The sequence below is a fragment of the Pavona decussata genome, unplaced genomic scaffold, assembly GCF_977016875.1.
Source record: "Pavona decussata unplaced genomic scaffold, jaPavDecu1.1 SCAFFOLD_254, whole genome shotgun sequence".
Taxonomy (NCBI): domain Eukaryota; kingdom Metazoa; phylum Cnidaria; class Anthozoa; order Scleractinia; family Agariciidae; genus Pavona; species Pavona decussata.
Genome location: NW_028145657.1, coordinates 973,474 through 990,363, shown reverse-complemented (window position 1 = coordinate 990,363; position 16,890 = coordinate 973,474). Strand labels below are relative to the sequence as shown.

General features: G+C 41.2%; 1 protein-coding gene across 1 annotated transcript; it reads left to right on the top strand.

Moving 5' to 3' along the window:
* Positions 1-1,536: 1,536 nt before the first annotated feature.
* On the top strand, positions 1,537-15,317 carry LOC146456459 (ATP-binding cassette sub-family C member 4-like). Its single transcript, XM_085092704.1, has 8 exons — positions 1,537-1,555; positions 3,713-4,292; positions 7,460-7,839; positions 8,724-10,894; positions 11,432-12,002; positions 12,698-12,834; positions 13,405-13,766; positions 14,351-15,317. Exons 2-8 carry the CDS (start codon positions 3,774-3,776, stop codon positions 14,903-14,905), a joined length of 4,695 nt encoding a protein of 1,564 aa, XP_084948830.1. The 5' UTR covers positions 1,537-1,555; positions 3,713-3,773; the 3' UTR covers positions 14,906-15,317.
* Positions 15,318-16,890: the final 1,573 nt, after the last annotated feature.

Genomic DNA, 16,890 nt, shown 5'->3' with positions numbered 1-16,890 from the left:
GGGTTCTTTCTCTTAGGTCCCAACTGGGCATAGGGCTGGAATCAAAGTCCTCCATCTATTTCTCTTCTCTGCTGCCTAGCCTGTCTACAGCCGCCCCCTCCCCTCAGGAAAAATCGGGGAGAGAGACGTCTGTTCTTGACCGTTGATTATCGTGTTCAGCAATCACGTGCAAAATTATATGATTGGCTGATACTCTCTGATCATTGCATCATGCAAATAGCTCGTTTTAATTGGTTGACATTTTCGCGGGGGTTTCATAAGTGGCGGGCAACGTGTGCTTCGGTCGTCACCTTCGTGTGCCCAACAGATGAACTTGTGAAATGAGTTGTATTTCGCGTGTTTTTTGTAGAAATAATATTGTCAAGAATACGGATAAAAATCTCGTGCGGAAGAATATCATGTTTATTTACAGGGGGCGGCTGTACACAGGGTAGGTTTTCCAAGCAAGTGAGAACATGAGCGATTATTTGTTGTGTTTTGTTTGACTTTCATCAATCGAAAAATTAGGTGACAGTTCGCACAAGGTCGGGGAACATTTAATGTCTACAATCTGTTTTCTGGACATTCTACATCTTGTTTCACAACATCTTGTTACATCTGTAAAAAGCGGCTTCAAAAACTACAGACTGAGCGACATACAAGATCCAAGATTGCAGTTGTAAAGATTTCAAGGCAGAATTCGAATTCCATTAGATAATATTCAGTTTCTTCTTCACCGACCGATCACAACTCGCTGGGGTGCTTTCTTCAATTCTTGTCAAAACGACGAGTTTTACGCTTGTAATTCCAAACAATTCTCATGTTAGACCTGCTATTGCACTGTACGATGAGCCCCCCCCCCCCCCCCCCCAACCCATGTTTGAAAACGCTCCGCCGCCTCTGTCCCTACAATTTGCTCAGTACTTTGGAACGGAAACATTACTGAAGCAATGAACCTTATTTGTTTTTAAACTAGAATTGTTAAGGCATTATATAAAATTGATATCGATTTTGAAAATCCATGTAGATTTGTCCAGTTGTACTCCGGTATGCTTGTATTTATCAATATGAACTACAGGTGTGAACAGCATATAAGAAGGGAAGAGAGGGTTGAAAGATATAACGTACTATGTGGTTCACCGGCAGTACTCGAACCCCGGTTTCCTGCGGTCAGACGTGAACCATACTCAGGCATTTTACCACAGGTATCCCAAGCTGTATGAGCGTTAAAATAAAGACCTTTGTTTTGACCTTTGTAATTTGAGTGTCACGATGTTACGCAATGGCGTAAATTATAAGGGTTTGTATGGGAATTTACGAACGTGTTTTGGAATCGAAAATAAATGGCATGAATTGAAAAAAAAAATGGCTTACCTTGTCTCCTCGGTATCTTGCCAGTGTTTTTGTGCCGTATTTTGGCCATGTCAGCGCGATTTTAAAATGGGTTTTAGGTTGACGGAAATTTCCGAGCAATTCCAAACCTGACAACTTGGGCCCATTCCTCGAGATAGAGGACCGAGCCGAAATTGTTCAAAATGGCCGCCGCTTGCAGAAAAGGGAGATTAATACAAGAAAGGTAATGAAAGTTTTATTTTACTACGCAGCTGCAGTTGACTCCCAATAACTCGAACCTTCAAGGAAAAATAGTGTTTTGGAGATAAATCGGCTTATGGCGATCAGCTGTGGCCTGAGTCACGATTCACGCAACTTCAGTCAAGTTCGAGTCAGCTTCCGTTTCTTTTATTTTCTTTTTTCCTTTTGTTTCGTTTATGTCTAGCTATCTTTGATTGCGATTCTCACTTTCATAATGACGCGCCAACTGCTGTTCGAACATTTTCCCTGTAGACGTAATCGCGAGAGGTCAATTTGTTGGTAGGTCGAGGTTTTTTGAAAGAAATTAACCGCTATAATTCCTCATTCATGCACTTTCTTGAAAGCGGTTTGTCGAGTGTTGTTGTCTAGTTATCCACTTTGCCTTGTGAAGCCCACGTATATGGATACCACCGAAGCTAACGGACAAACCTTTCATGTCAGATTTAGAGCACGGGTTGACAGTGTTGTCTTATTAAAGCTCGAACTGATGGCTACGGATAAAGCAGTTCCGTTTTATGTTGAATCCATATGCATCCAGTTATTGTGGATCATAATCGTATGAACAATTCTTACTTAAAAAAACATGGCTGTCAACATTTTGCTTGCAAAGGGTATAGGCTGCATTCCATTCCAACAAGATGGGGGCTTGAGTGGCAGGGTGATACTCCTTCATCGCCCATTTTCCCAGGTGCGGAGATGGGATCTCTGTTTCAGGTGTATGGGAATAGAGGTCTTAATCTTCTTAGAAAATTTATGGACAATGGGGGATGTCGCATATCTTTTAACAGAAGTAGAGAATCGCAGCAGTAATAGCGCTCTAACGATCGATAATAAGATATGTTGCAAACCCGGCAGTTAATCTTTCTGTTTACCACAGTTGTCACATCATCATGTAAACAAGAATGAAATCCAGAAAACTTAAAAAGAAGAGGAAAATCCAAAAATAAATGTTGGATCCTGGCTCAAACTTGACTTGGGCTTGAACATTGACAATGAGAGAGTCTCAAAATCTCCTGCTGTTTTCAAAATAGCATAACCTGACAGTAAAGCCTCCATGGAGGACATCTCAGTAATTATTATTATTATTATTATTATTATTATTATTATTATTATAATTATTATTATTATTATTATTATTATTAATAATTAACAATTATTTACCAAGATGGAGGTGAATACTGACGGATATTTACTGAGCCGCAAAGCGGCAAGGTAAATATCCATCACTTTCACCGACACTGAGGTGAATAATTGTTTTAGTATATACCACACAAGCTAAATAAGAATTGGACCAAAAATTACTTTATTTTTGACAATATACCGACAAATGGTGGGAAGTTTTGAAATCTTGCGCGCCGTGTGGTAAGCGATTTCTTATTGAAGAAAGTTGCATCTTGCTTTCTTGCGGACAAATAAAACTTCTTGAGGCACTTGTTTAGTTGCTATGTGTGTTTTCTTTAATTGTTGTGTGAAATTTGTCCTGTTGTTGAAACCATACTGCAAAACATTAGATGTTTCATTCTTTACATTGTATTAAATAAAATTATAGTGCTCAACAGTTTTCGCAAACAATGCATTGTATTTTTATTTTTCGCCTTAGAATATGAGGTCTTGAAAGATTAAATAACTTACCATGCAATGCTGTCAGACCAAACTTTGTTGCCATTTTTTATTTTTTGTAATAGCTGTCTCTTTTATTGAAATATTTTCCTATTAGGTGACCGTGGCGAAACGGGAAGACATCTTGTTTCTCTTCGGCTGCTCGGAGGTGAATAGTACTTGGGTAATTACGTCCGAGCTAGCCAATCAGCGCGCGCGAAAAGCACTATTCACTTGTGTGGTATATACTAATAATTATTATTGCTTTTATTTTTTTTTTCTTTCTTGTTGACCCACATTTGTAGTGGGACATTCAATTGTGAATCTTGAGAGTAAACCCAGTTTTCATCTTCCTTTGTTTTGTTTGTAAATTTGTTTTTGTTAAATCTGTATTGTTAAGTCTAGCAAAGTAAAATAAAGGAAAAGAAAATGAAAGAACATTTAATTGATTCTTAAATTAGTCATCAAATACACAAATTATGTGAAAACGTTTTGTGTCAATATTCACTAAGCACATGTGCCACTCATTTCCTTTTCACAGCAATTCTATGGTTTGCATCATGAGAATAAAAATTGAGTAAGATAAGAAAGAGTAATAAAACATGGAGAGGACATCAGAGCCAAAAAATCCCAGAGATGGAGCAAGTGTGTTCTCAATCGTGTTCCTATGGTGGCTACAAGATGTGCTAAGCCTTGGGAACAAGCGACCACTGACTGACAAAGATTTGCTTCCCCTTCTAGAAGATTACAAAGCTGAGGTGCTCATAGAAAAAGCTGAGAAATACTGGCTGGATGAATTGAAAAGGAGTCAATTTAAAAACAAGAAGCCACATTTATGGAAAGCATTGATCAGGCTTATTCCCTGGAGATCAGGTGTTGCAATAGTTATTTTGAGATTGCTGTGGTCTTTGAGCTTTGTCTTTCTCCCTTTATGTCTTTGGCTTATGTTGAAGACATTAAATGATAGGCCAAATATGGACATGACGCTTGCATTTATCTATGTGGCACTTTTGGGAGTAACAAGTGTGATAAAAGCACTCTCGACACAACACTATGACTACCTTACAGAGCTCTGGGCTCTGAAGCTGAAGGTGGCAGTAATTGGACTTGTTTACAAGAAGGTAATTAAGTTTGTAGTTAGTAAATACAGTCTTGAAAAGAAATTACTGTTAGTAACTGGCTTTGAGTGACATGTGAATTGGGTGTATTCCAAAATCCTACACACTGTGATTATGTATTTTGACACCCAGTGTATAATGTATGGGTCCTGAAAATATCATCCACACCCCTCCCCCGACTTGCCCAGAAAATAATTGGAAAGCCTAAGGGGGGAGGGGCCACACATAAGATCACTGGAAAGCCTGATGAATGCCCTCAAATGTCATTCAGAAGTTTTGGAAGAACATGAATAAATGCTAAACGGGAATTTCTTGGGGGTTGGGGGACCCCCTCCACCCGTTAAAAAAAAACCTTATGAGGGTGGGTATGGATATTTTCTGGAACAACACAGGGCCATCCTATCCCTCTGGAAAGTCTAGCTTGTAAATTTGGTTGGTCTTTAAATCCCTCCCCCTTCCACTTGGAATTTCAAATCTCTTCTGTACATTGGTGTGGGGGCTATGGGTATTTTCTGGAACTAAAATCCCGTTGGGCTGACGCTCTCACAGAAACCATTAAGTCAGTCTAAATTTAAATTCAAAATTGGGGAGCCAACTCATCATCCGAAGCTGTCAGGTTTACAAGTCCAACAAATCATAGTAAGTAAATGTGTAAGAGCAAGATATAACATAATGTGTGAGAATGTGGTTTGTGGGCGAGGACTTGAACCCTGGTCTCTTGAATTCAAGGCTGATCTGACAACTACTACACAACAGCGAATTCACAGTAGAAGCAGACGAAATAGCACAGCTTATTCTTATTACTGTACATCAGTCACTAATATCTTAGGGCCGCTCACTCAAATGGAAAGTCTGATTTCACTCGGGATCAACTAACAACTATCTGAATTGATATGCAACAGGAATATGAATGAACGTCAATGTGAATTGATATGTAACATTCCAACATACTGATATGTAAGGTGAAACAGACAGCAAGGAATATTTGTAGCTTACTCACTTTGTTGCTTTCACATAAGAGATCATTGCAGTGACCCTATGTCAAAATATTTGGCTGATTCACTTACTAGTACAGGAAAGATTCTTTGCTGTCTGTTTAATGTTACAACAGATTGGCCTTGCAGAACAATGGTTATTGTTAACAAGTAATGTGTTTTAGCATATTCCAAACCAGTGGAGAGTGTTATTTTGCATGCTCTTTTAGGGTACTGAAACTTCAGAATGGTAGTTGCCATCCACCTCTTAGAACTCTCCAAGTGTTTTGCCAATTTCTCCAGACCTTTTAAGGCAGCTGGAGGTGGGGTGTGTGTGTGTATGGGCAGGGGGAGGGGGGACAAGGGCAGGGGGAGGGGGGACGAGGGCTCGGGGGTTTGGGTCCAAAATGTTTGTACCCTCCCCATCGTCCCTCCCCCCCTTCTCTTTTGAGTATTAATTTCCTTCAAGATCTTGGAAGCATTTCTGAACAGTTTTTAATCTGAAGGAGCCAGTACAAAATTAGACATGATAGAGATTTGTTTGACGCAATTAGCACTTAAAAAGTGCCCATGTGATCTCAGCTTCGAAAATTTACAACAAAGAGCTAATTTTTGGCATGATGGTCACTTTGTTTGTCAAGCTTGAAGTGTAATGTTCAAGAATGTTCTAGAACGTGCTGTATCATTGTAATTTCGGTGGGACTTATGTTTGGAATTTTTACGGTTTGGCTTTTCAAATGCTCCCAGTTAACAGTAATCAGCACATTTGAATATAAATAACAAGCCCAGGGTAAAATAATACGCAAAGAAGAGCTTTCCTCTTAGTAAGTCCCAATGGGTCAGGGGCGCAGGAATGGCGCAGTGGTGAAGACACTCGCTTCCCACCAATGTGGCTTTGCTTCGAATCCCGGACTTGGCGTCATATGTGGGTTGAGTTTGTTGTTGGTTCTCACTCTTGCTCTGAGAGGTTTTTCTCCGGGTACTTCCGTTTTCTTTCTTCAAAAACCAACATTTCCAAATTCCAATTCGATATGGAGAGTGTTCTCAATTAGTTCTCTGCGTTAAATGCACTTACACTTCAATAAACTGGTCAATTTTTACACGGAATGCCAACAGGGCAGGCCGTGTCTAGGTTTGGGTCGGGTATCTTTTTTTTTCTTCTTCGTCGTATCGACAAATCGACACATTAATTTATGCTTTAAAATTTGTCCTCCCCTAGTAGGGATGTATTATTCTGATTGTCTTCAACAGAAGCGACCCAATCAAAATCTATTATTTAGGCACATATCATGAGAGAGGGGACCCACTCATCCTTTCCTTTCTGACGTCAAATCATCATTTGATTTATTCATTAAACCTAGATTAAATTCTGTCCTCTCCCAGAAGGGATCTATTGTTCTGATTGTCTTCAACATAAACAGCCCAATCAAAATCAATATTTGGCGCGTATATCACCAGGGAGGGGAACCACTCATCTCTACCTGTGTGACGTCAATGCAAATCACCATTTAGAAGGTTGTTTTCATTCAATGGCGGCCACGTGTATGAATTTTTAGACTCTGATCTGCCGTTTTCAGACAGAAAACAAACGTTTTTCAAGCGGTAAATCGAAATAATAACTTCTAGATAGTACTCGAAAGTTGAAACGGTGGAAATTGGGAGAGTTCACAGCGAAAAAACGACGCTTTCACAAACAGATCAAATAATTTAACGCGGATGAAGCCAGACCAGTTCAGCGGGCTAATGATGTTATCGCAGAGTTATTCCCGGTATGATTCCCAGTAACAACGATTAAATATCACGCAGTGTCTCTGATTTAAAACCATTCAATTATTTCAATTGCGAAGGGAGGATACAGTTCACTATAAAAATAAGCGAAAAAACTGTATCTCTAAATTTAATCTCATTAGAAAGGAGGATAGTTTTTAAATATCTCCGAAACGTATCATGGGAAATAAATGGGGTTACATTAAGCATTCCGTGTAATGCCGATTAAGGGCATCTTGTTTATTTATTTTACGGGCATTTTCTCGTCACTGTTCTTCATATGTACTAACTCATTTGTGAGGATAAAGACATATAACTTCGGGTGCCATCGCAATAATTTAACACACTTTATGGTACCTGAAAATGCTTCGCTATGGTAAAGGTTACAGTGAAAATGAATTGGTGACTTTAAGTTGTGTTTGCCGTTAGGTTCTCTCACTAAATCGGTATGGCCTGGAGTCCAAGTTATCTGGAAACATCATCAACCTAATCTCTAACGATGCACAAAAAGTGGAAAAGTCCTTGAACCAACTGGGAATGGTGCTTTCTGTGCCTTTGGAACTTTCAATCAGCTTGGTAATCCTGTGGTACTTGATTGGCTGGGAAGCGTTCGTTGGTGCATCCCTGTTTTTCCTGTTAGTCACCTTGCAAATCTTCATAGCGAGAAAAGCTGCCAAACTTAGACAGAAGGCGGCTGCGTTCACAGATAAACGACTCGTGGTGATGAATGAAATCATCTCTGGAATACGAGCAGTGAAAATGTATGCTTGGGAGTGGAACTTCAGGGACATTTTGTTCGAGTTTCGCAGGTAATGAGAAAAACAATCCAAACAAAGGAATCAAAACAAAATGAAACAAAACAACAACTATGGTTCCGATCGATCGGTTTAAGGAAAGGCGCGTTTTCCCGCGCTTGACACCATCTCATATATTTGCTTTGAGTTCTGATTGGTTCACTGCGCTGTTTTCGTCTGTTCTCATTGGTTAGAGTGATTAAATTGGTTTCGGGTTTAAGACACTGAAAAAATTCCGTTATCACTACAGAAACTTGCTTTAATAAAAAATTCTAAGACGACTCCGACTCTCCCTAAGCCTACTGCAGAAAATTGCAAATTCGTCTATTTTCCTTTGTCTCTTAAAGCGGTTTTCATTTGACTCTCGAAAGTCATTTCACATTTGGTTTGGTTTTGCGTTAACGGTTGGTTAAAAAATTCCCAACCAATTACAAGTCAACCAATGATTTGCTTGTACACACTTTCCCGCGTGTGACGAGATTTTCTTGTGTTTTGTTTCGAGTTTTGACCAAATATAACAGTTTTGTCCGAGAAAGACATGGGGGCAAATCAAACTAGGGCTATTTACCAATTATTCCACGAGCGCGCATTGCACTGTGGAATGATAGATAGCCAACGAGGTACGTAGCGCCTCGTTGGCTATTAATCATCTCATATCCAACAACCGTGAGTGGAATAATTGTTTTATTAAAAACAATCAAGAAATATTGCTTCATCTTGTTGATTTTGCTTTGCAAGAACAACCAGGAGACAATTTAATGATCTTATCGTTATTTCTCGGGCATTGTATAATGGCTCATATGCCATGGTCGCTAAGCCAATCAAATCCATCGAATTGCATTATACGATGATCCAGTTTTTTTTTATACTAATATCTATTTTTCTAAATTTCTTTGCAGAAAAGAGATGACCGTAATTCGCTTCAAAGGCTTCATCATTTCCATGATTTCTGTTTTGTTCGACACAACACTCCCCCTAGCCGTTCTTATTGCAGTTACAACTCTAGCTCTGACAGGAACGTATTTCTCTTCCTTTATGGTATTCACACTTCTCCTAGGCCTTGTAACGATACGCTTTATATTTTGTAACAACTTGTGTGGGTCCGTCTACATGGTCGCTGAAGCTAAAGTAGCCCTTGACAGAATCCAGGCCTTTCTTAAGGTCCAGGATGCAAACTATGAACCAACCGTGGAGAACCACGAGAAAAGACCGCCTTTAGTAGAGCAATCGGTTAATCTTGAAGATGATCTTGCGGTACATTATAAAATTACGAAGCAAAAAGAGAATAACAGAAAACGAGACTATCCTTCAGCCAAGAATTTGAAACCATTTATTTTTGATGCAGTGTCTGTGAGTAATGAAGACATTTCCTTTAGTAACTTTTATGACGTTTCATCGGAGGCATTTATAGGTCAGTCTATTGGCGGATTAAACCTCAGTGATCAAATTAGTGTGCCAAGCAGCAGCCAACCTTTTCTTTCTATATCTGATGCGACGTGTTCTTGGAGTCAAAGTTACCTTTCCGACACCTTGTGTGGCATAACGTTAACTATCCGTAAAGGTGAGATGTTAGCGATCACGGGCGCAGTAGGAAGTGGAAAATCGTCTTTACTAACGGCTATTCTTAAGGAACTACCGTTACGTCAAGGAACATTGTCGATTCACGGGAAAGTAGCTTATGTACCTCAAATACCCTGGGTGTTTTCGGGAACCGTAAGGGAAAATATTTTGTTTGGTTTGCCATTTCAGGAAGAGAGGTTCCAAAGAGTCGTTCATGTCTGTGGGTTGGTGAAGGACCTCAGTGATTTTGCCAGAGGTGATCTTACCGAAATTGGACAGCGTGGAGTGAGTCTTAGTGGAGGACAAAAAGCACGGGTGGGGCTAGCACGTGCCGTGTATACAAACGCTGACATTTACCTACTCGACGATCCACTAAGTGCGGTGGACACTAAAGTGGGAAGGAAACTATTCGATAGTTGCATCCTCGGGGAATTATCGGGTCGCATTCGTTTGTTGGCCACTCACCAACTGCAGTATTTGAAAGATGTCAGTCGTATTGCTGTTATTGAAAAGGGTTCAGTAGCATACCAGGGAAGCTATGATGAGCTTAAAGCGAAGGGAGCATTTGGAGGAATTGTGGAATTATCATCAGAGCCTTCTGAGAATGAAACTGAGAGTGCAGGGAGTGAAGGCAGCAATGAGACCCTAGCGCAAGAACCGTCTGTTGTCTCGGCTCCCATCGAGAAAGGACAAGAAGACCATGACGGCAAAGAGGCTTTGTGTAGTGATTTGGAGCTGGAAAAGAATTTAATGATTCCTCCAGCGTCTGAAAGACAAGAGCTGATTAGTAACCAGGAGTTAAATGGGAAAGGAAAGATCGAGGAGACGCTGAATGGACCATCTATCTCCCAGGAGTCGTCTGAAAATGGGCACAAAACCGAATCTTTTTCAGGTGATCCGATGTTGGAAAAGAATTTCATTATTTGCCAGGAAGAGGGTGAGGAATCGGACGATTTTGAGAACTCAAGGAGTAGAAGTCTAAACAAGGTTGGTGAGAAAGGAAAGATCGAGAAGACGTCGGATGAACCAAATATGTTGCCTGTTGCGATTGAGCAGGGGCTTGAGAAACAATCTTTTTCGTGTGATTCGGATTTGGAAAAGAGTTTAGTCATTAGCCAGGAGGAGCTTCAACAGTCTGAAAGCTCTGGAGAAAGTCTCGAAAGCGTTAAAGAACGTAGTGAGAAAGGGATCGTGGAGCTCTCCAATAGGTCATTCCCTTCACTGGTTTCTTCTGGGAAAAGGCATACGGACCACGAAGACAACTCGCCGTTTACTGATGTGCTTGATTTGCTCAAACTAGAAGGAGATGACGCCTTGGTCCCGGAAATCGTTGGGCTCAAAGCCAAAACTGGCCGCGAAGCTGACCATGGAAAAGTTCTTGACTTGAAGGAATCGGAAGAACATAAGACAACTGGCACGGTGACCTGGGGGCTGTATTGGAGATATTTTAAGGAAGGTCTATCAGTACCATTGCTAATCTTCCTCGCATTGTTATTGATATTTGCACAAGGTAAGGTCAGGCAAATAAAAGAATCTTTATGTTAAGCTTGGGGACTTGGAAAGGCTTCATCCAGTTTTAGGGGCAAGGAGGCTCATAGGTCAGTATCTCTATCATATTTATTCTCTTTTCTTTTGTTTTTATTTCATGCTCGGGCAACATGACGTCACCATCACGTAAGACGTGGCTATTGGGTCCTTCGTTCTCTTTCTTCAGTGCTTTTTAAGAGGGCTTTCTAAAAGCAGGTTTAGTGCTAAATAATTCCCTTGATTAGACACAACGATTACAGATGTTCCAGCGCATATCAAAAAGATTGGATTTTTACTGAGTGTAGGAAAGGAGTCCCCGAGTGATATAGTGATTCTTACTCTTGAGCGTATCAGGAATAGTTGAATGAAAGCTGTGGATCAGTGAGTACGTTCTCAACAGTGCTGTTTCAATATTGTAACAACCAACGGTAGGAGGGCTATCGACTTGTTAGAGTCCATTATTTATACATTGTATTTATGCATTTTTGCTAACCTACTGGCTACGTGAACTTTGTTTCAGTTTGTCTCCTGGCTCCAAACTGGTGGTTGGCCAAAATGGCGGAGATGTCACGTGATGACCAGAAAGCACCAATTACTCAAGTCATTCATGCTTGCCTTGTGGCTGCGTCCATCGTTGCCATGGCGACATCGTCCTTCTTTTTTTACTACCTCCTTCTGAAAGCGGCTGAAAACCTTCACAACAAAATGACCGAAGCGACTATCAAAGCTCCTGTACTGTTTTTCGACACTAACCCAGCAGGGCGTATTTTGAATCGGTTTTCCAAAGATATTGGTTGTATGGACGACGTTTTGCCAAAAATATTTCTGTATGCTGTAATCCTTTGCCTCTTGTCGTTGTTTGCCGTTTTAGTTCCTGCAGCAACAAATTACTGGTTGTTCTTGGCTCTTCTTCCGATTATTGGAATATATGTTTATTTCGGGCGATATTTCCTGAAGTCTTCCAGAGAGCTGAAGAGAATCGAGGCCATTAGATGCAGTCCTGTGTACTCGCACGTCACGGAAACGGTGAATGGACTTGAAATAGTGCACTCTTCAAACATGAACAGGACTTTTCTAGAGAGACTCCAAAGGTTAGTGTTATGGCTTTTATATACTGATTTAGTGTGGAACTGGTGGGAAAAAAGTCCCCGCGCTGACATCACTGAAACGTAACGTTTTTTATGTTAATATCAAGGTTAAAGCTACTAAACGATGCCACTTTTCCTCACATTTTGAATGGCAAGGTTTTTCGTCGTAACTTATTCATTTCCTTTGACCTCTTGAAGTCATTTTAGCGTTTCTTTATTGCTTTATCCAATTTGTTGACCTCAAAGTAAACATGTGGTACCAACCTCGTTCCCATGGTCCTCTCTCTTCCACCCTGGGAACGAGGTTGATTTGGTTTACTGTGGTAGCCTTTACGCCCTAGAAGTTTTGTTTTATTTTGTGGAAGATCGGAGTGTTCAGAATCTTATTCTACTTTTCGAGTCATAAAAAGTGTCATTGTTTACCATACGGTATGAAGCATAGTACTTATAGTCGTACTCCACCGCAAACGTCAACCTACCCGCGTGTGGCACGTAAAATAATCCCGTAAGCTTCACAAAAACACGCTAAAAGATAGGCGAAAGGCAGAAAACGTGGAAATTGGCGGGAAAAATGGATCTGGTTATTACTTCTGTCATGCGCGTTTCCTTCTAAATCCCTCTTGTTACGTACAAAAACTCGTAAGGAATTTTATTTGGAGTAACAGTACGTTGTTTCATTACGGTGTTTTTACCGGCAGGTATCAGGATGAGAATACGCAAGCGTTCTTTATGGTGGTGTCATGCAATCGTTGGTTGGCTGTTCGCCTGGACCTGCTGTCCAGTGTTTTTGTCACGGTTGTCGCAGTTGGTGCTATTCTGGTCACAGAAAATCCCGGTGAGTTGGTGAAGGCGTTATCCCTTTCAAACGCTTCATTTCCCTGACTACCAGAATGATTAGGTACCTGTCTCTAGCTGAACACTAGAACCATTAATTTCGCAGAAAAACGTTCTGTAAGAAATCAAGGCATGTTTCCGACGTCGTGCTGCAGCCTTCTCAAGCTGGCTCGTTTCTAGCATCATCTGGTGCCAGACGTCAAGTGAAATTCAGTGAAAATTAAATAGCTGCTCTAAAATAAAGAAAACGAATAAAAAACAAAAAGAAGAGACAGAAAAGAAAGCCGTTACGCGACACGAATGATCCTAAAACAAGATGAAGTAAAATGTATTTGTCGTATATGAATTTAGTCTGTGGGGTGTTTGAAACCAAGCCGCGGTAAAGTGTACTTAACATGTCATATAATTATTTCAGTGGTTTGGCGCGGGAGTGGCTTGGCGTCTGCGGAAGCTGACTTAATTCAAATCGACCAGACCAAAAACTCCCTAATGTTTCAATGCGATAATATCGAGGGACATCATGATACTTATTGAGTTAACAATGTATTGTTGCCACCGTCATTTTCCTCAGCTTTAGCGGGACTCGCCCTCACGTACGCGCTTCAAACACTGGACGGAACTCAATATGGCGTAAGAATGGCTTCAGAGGTAGAAAACTTGATGACGTCAGTCGAACGTGTCATGACATACACTGAGATTGAACCTGAACCTGGCTACAGCACAGAATCCAACCCTTCAGGGTCCTGGCCAAGTGAAGGAAGCTTAGAGGTACGGGACCTCTCTCTGGTGTACTTTGAAGGCGGGCCTTGCGTACTAAAGGACATCAGCTTTTGTGTTCATAGTAAGGAAAAAGTGGGAGTCGTGGGTCGCACTGGGGCTGGAAAGTCATCTCTGGTATCTGCTTTGTTTCGCATGCCAGAGCCTTTGGGAAAGGTGAGTTAAACGCGGAGAATCAAGATAATTTTGGGTATTATTGAAATACCTGAGATGATAAGGAACTTCAATGGAAAATTCTGGTTGCCACACGCCAGGTTGTGATGCTAGTCCATCGCAAGGCTATACCCCGCATTTTGTTTGGTGGCCGCGGTTTTAGAGATATTGTGCTGTAAAATGTCTTCTCCAAGGAAATACCTTGCTTCAATGAGGTTACCTGCAACGTTTTCAACGTCTCATTTTATTGGTCGAAAGTACAAAAGATCAAACAACAGAACAATCTTCCTGGCTCAAAAAAAAAAACAGTTGAGCTAAAGGTTATCAGGATCCAGTGAAGAAAGAGCTTTAGAACAGGTGCAAGCCTACTGGACTCAATGTAGTGAAAGCAAAGTTCAATAAATAAAAGTGAGAAGCCTCGAATCACCGAAGGTCGAAGGGTGCGATGGAGACGTGCTACAATTAACGCTGCTCCTGCACATTAGTCGGTATTTTACAATATTTAAACAAACCAAAGATAAATATTCAGGCATGTGAATGAAGTTATTAATGATTAATTCATTTCTTCGCTTTGGTCTTTTTTGCAGGTTTTAATTGATGGTGTTGACATTGCGTCTATCAATCTCCAAGAGGCACGCCGGTCCATGGCTGTTATCACTCAAGATCCGGTGCTCTTTGGAGGTACTCTTCACAGAAACATGGACCCGTTCTCACAACATACGGATGAAGAACTGTGGACAGCTCTTGACGAGGTGCAGTTGAAGACCCTTGTGCAAGATCTCCCAGGACAGCTCAACTTTAAATTGAGAGAAGCCGGATCAAACTTGAGCGTTGGTGAGAGGCAGCTGGTGTGTTTGGCTCGTGCGCTGGTCCAAAAGAGCAAAATCATCATCATGGATGAGGCAACTGCTAATGTGGATTTCAAGACCGATCGCCTGATCCAGGAAGTCATTCGTGACAAGTTCAAAGATTCCACAGTGTTGACTATTGCTCACCGACTCAACACCATCATGGACTATGATAGGGTGCTGATTCTTGATGGTGGACGAGTGGTGGAGTTCGACAAACCCGAGGCGTTGATTAGAAGTGATGGAGTGTTTGCTGAACTTGTCAGAAGTCACAACAAAAGTGTGAATCACTGAAGACATAAGATTCAAATAACTATATCATGGACTGCACAGTTCTGTGCATAATTACAGTGAAAACGGGCTCCATATGAAGCGGCCACCTTCTTCCATTAAGCGGATACGAAATTGGCACCGTTATTTACTGCCAAATGAACCTGTACTGTGCTGAGCCCTCTATTTGGCGAACGCGGTTACCAAAATTAATCCATTTTGTCATGAAACCTATATTAAGCGTACGCTTCCAAGTGTTTTTAGAATACATTTTTTTAGATTTTTGTGGGATTAACATCAACTTTTTACGCCTTTTGTGTGCCGCTTTTCGTAGACTTTTATAGTTCGGGAATAATGATTACAAGTAACGAGTTATGAACTCAAATGTAAATGTCATGTGGAAATGTGGGTATAATAAACAAGTAAATATATGAGAGTTCTTTCTCTTAGCTCCCAGCTGGGTATAAGGCTGAAACCAAAGCCCTCCATCTATTTCCGGTCTGTGCTGCCTTCTTTGCAGCCACTCAGTACACCTGCACAGCCTGTAGCGCTCACAAAGGGGAACGCCTCCACGTTTGGACCGGACGTCTCCTCTTTCTTTTGCCCAGCGGATTCCACTCAAGAGCTCTTTTGGCAATGTTCCCTTCCGGCTTTCTCAAAGTGTTCCCCGCCCTCTTCCATGTCGTGTGCTTTCACTCTATCTACACAGGTTCCTTATCTGTCTGTCACCCGGGTTCTTCGTTGGTAATCCTCTTCAGCCATCTAATGCCCAGGATACTCCTAAGACACTTGTTCACGAAAACCTGGATCTTATTTACCAGGACTTAAGTTATCCTCCAAGCCTCTGCCCCGTAGAGTAATACCGTCTTAATGTTAGAAGAGAAAATATCAAGCATATTCTTTCGTGACGGGGAGGACGGTCTCCACTTCGGCCTCAACATAACGAACATCTTCATCTGCTCCACTTATACTATTAAAAAGCTTTCTACCTCTTCTCGGCCTATCGGCTTTGTTTTCTTTGCGATAATTCTCAGACCAACTCTCTCCCTGATCTCCTCTACGTCTTCTAGCTCAAGGCAGATGTCCTGTAACTATTCATAAGGTCCCACTTGATTTCGTTTGCTGACGTACCGAAAGCCTTACTGATCACCCAGTCAAGAACGGAAAGGGACAAGGTTAATAACTGACCATTATTCCACGTCTTCGTTTATCCTGGCTTTGTTTGAAACTAGCTTTTTAGCTCAAGTTTAGACTATGTTCTTTTGCTATCATGGGGCAGTTAGACTGTGCAAATCTTTAAGTTAACATTGAACCTGTAGTAATGTCAGCAAAAGCAGCATGCAATCTAGACAAATAGGTCAACTTACAACAAAAAGCTCAATTCAAACTGATCAACAATTAACGTGTTAGCTGAAGGCGCTGCAAACGAGAGCTTGTCTCACATGGTGTTGAATTTAGCCCTCGTTATAATCCCGTATTTAACTGAGGTCCCACTGATGTCGATCATGTTGAGCCAAGTCTCCAATAATCAGTATACTGAGTTGAAAAAGAAAATTTGTGGTGAGGTACGCGCGCGTGCTATTTTGCATAAATTTTGGACATGTGCGAGGGGCTGATAGGCCGCCTCAATATGTTGGCCAATTCAATTGACTAGACTGAAAGGTGGCATGGGAAGTACGTCCTTGCAAATTTGCAGATTGTCGGTTCCATGGAATGAAATAAAACGCCATTGCCGTTGGCTTTTAAGTACGAGCCAGGCAACATCTCATGCCACCTTGCCTCTAAGCTCTGTTTCATACTCGTCCCCAGGGTCCTCAAAATATTCTGAATGGGGCGAGAAAGACTATGCTAAACAGGAGATCACGTGATCTAAAAATATACCAACTGGAGGTTTTCTGTTATCCCGTTTTCCAGAGTCTTCTCTTGCCGCCATTTTGAATAGCGATGAGACCCTGGGGACGAGTTTAGCTCATCTTGTAAAAGCCGTTTATAGGGAATTTTCGCTATGT

What these genes read in the sequence shown, in the direction of transcription:
- LOC146456459 (XM_085092704.1), top strand. Translation starts at nt 3,774, where the DNA reads ATGGAGAGGACATCAGAGCCAAAAAATCCCAGAGATGGAGCAAGTGTG. An exon ending in GTTATTGATATTTGCACAAG is followed by an intron (nt 10,895 to 11,431) that starts GTAAGGTCAGGC and finishes ACTTTGTTTCAG; the next exon opens with TTTGTCTCCTGGCTCCAAAC. An exon ending in TCTGGTCACAGAAAATCCCG is followed by an intron (nt 12,835 to 13,404) that starts GTGAGTTGGTGA and finishes CATTTTCCTCAG; the next exon opens with CTTTAGCGGGACTCGCCCTC.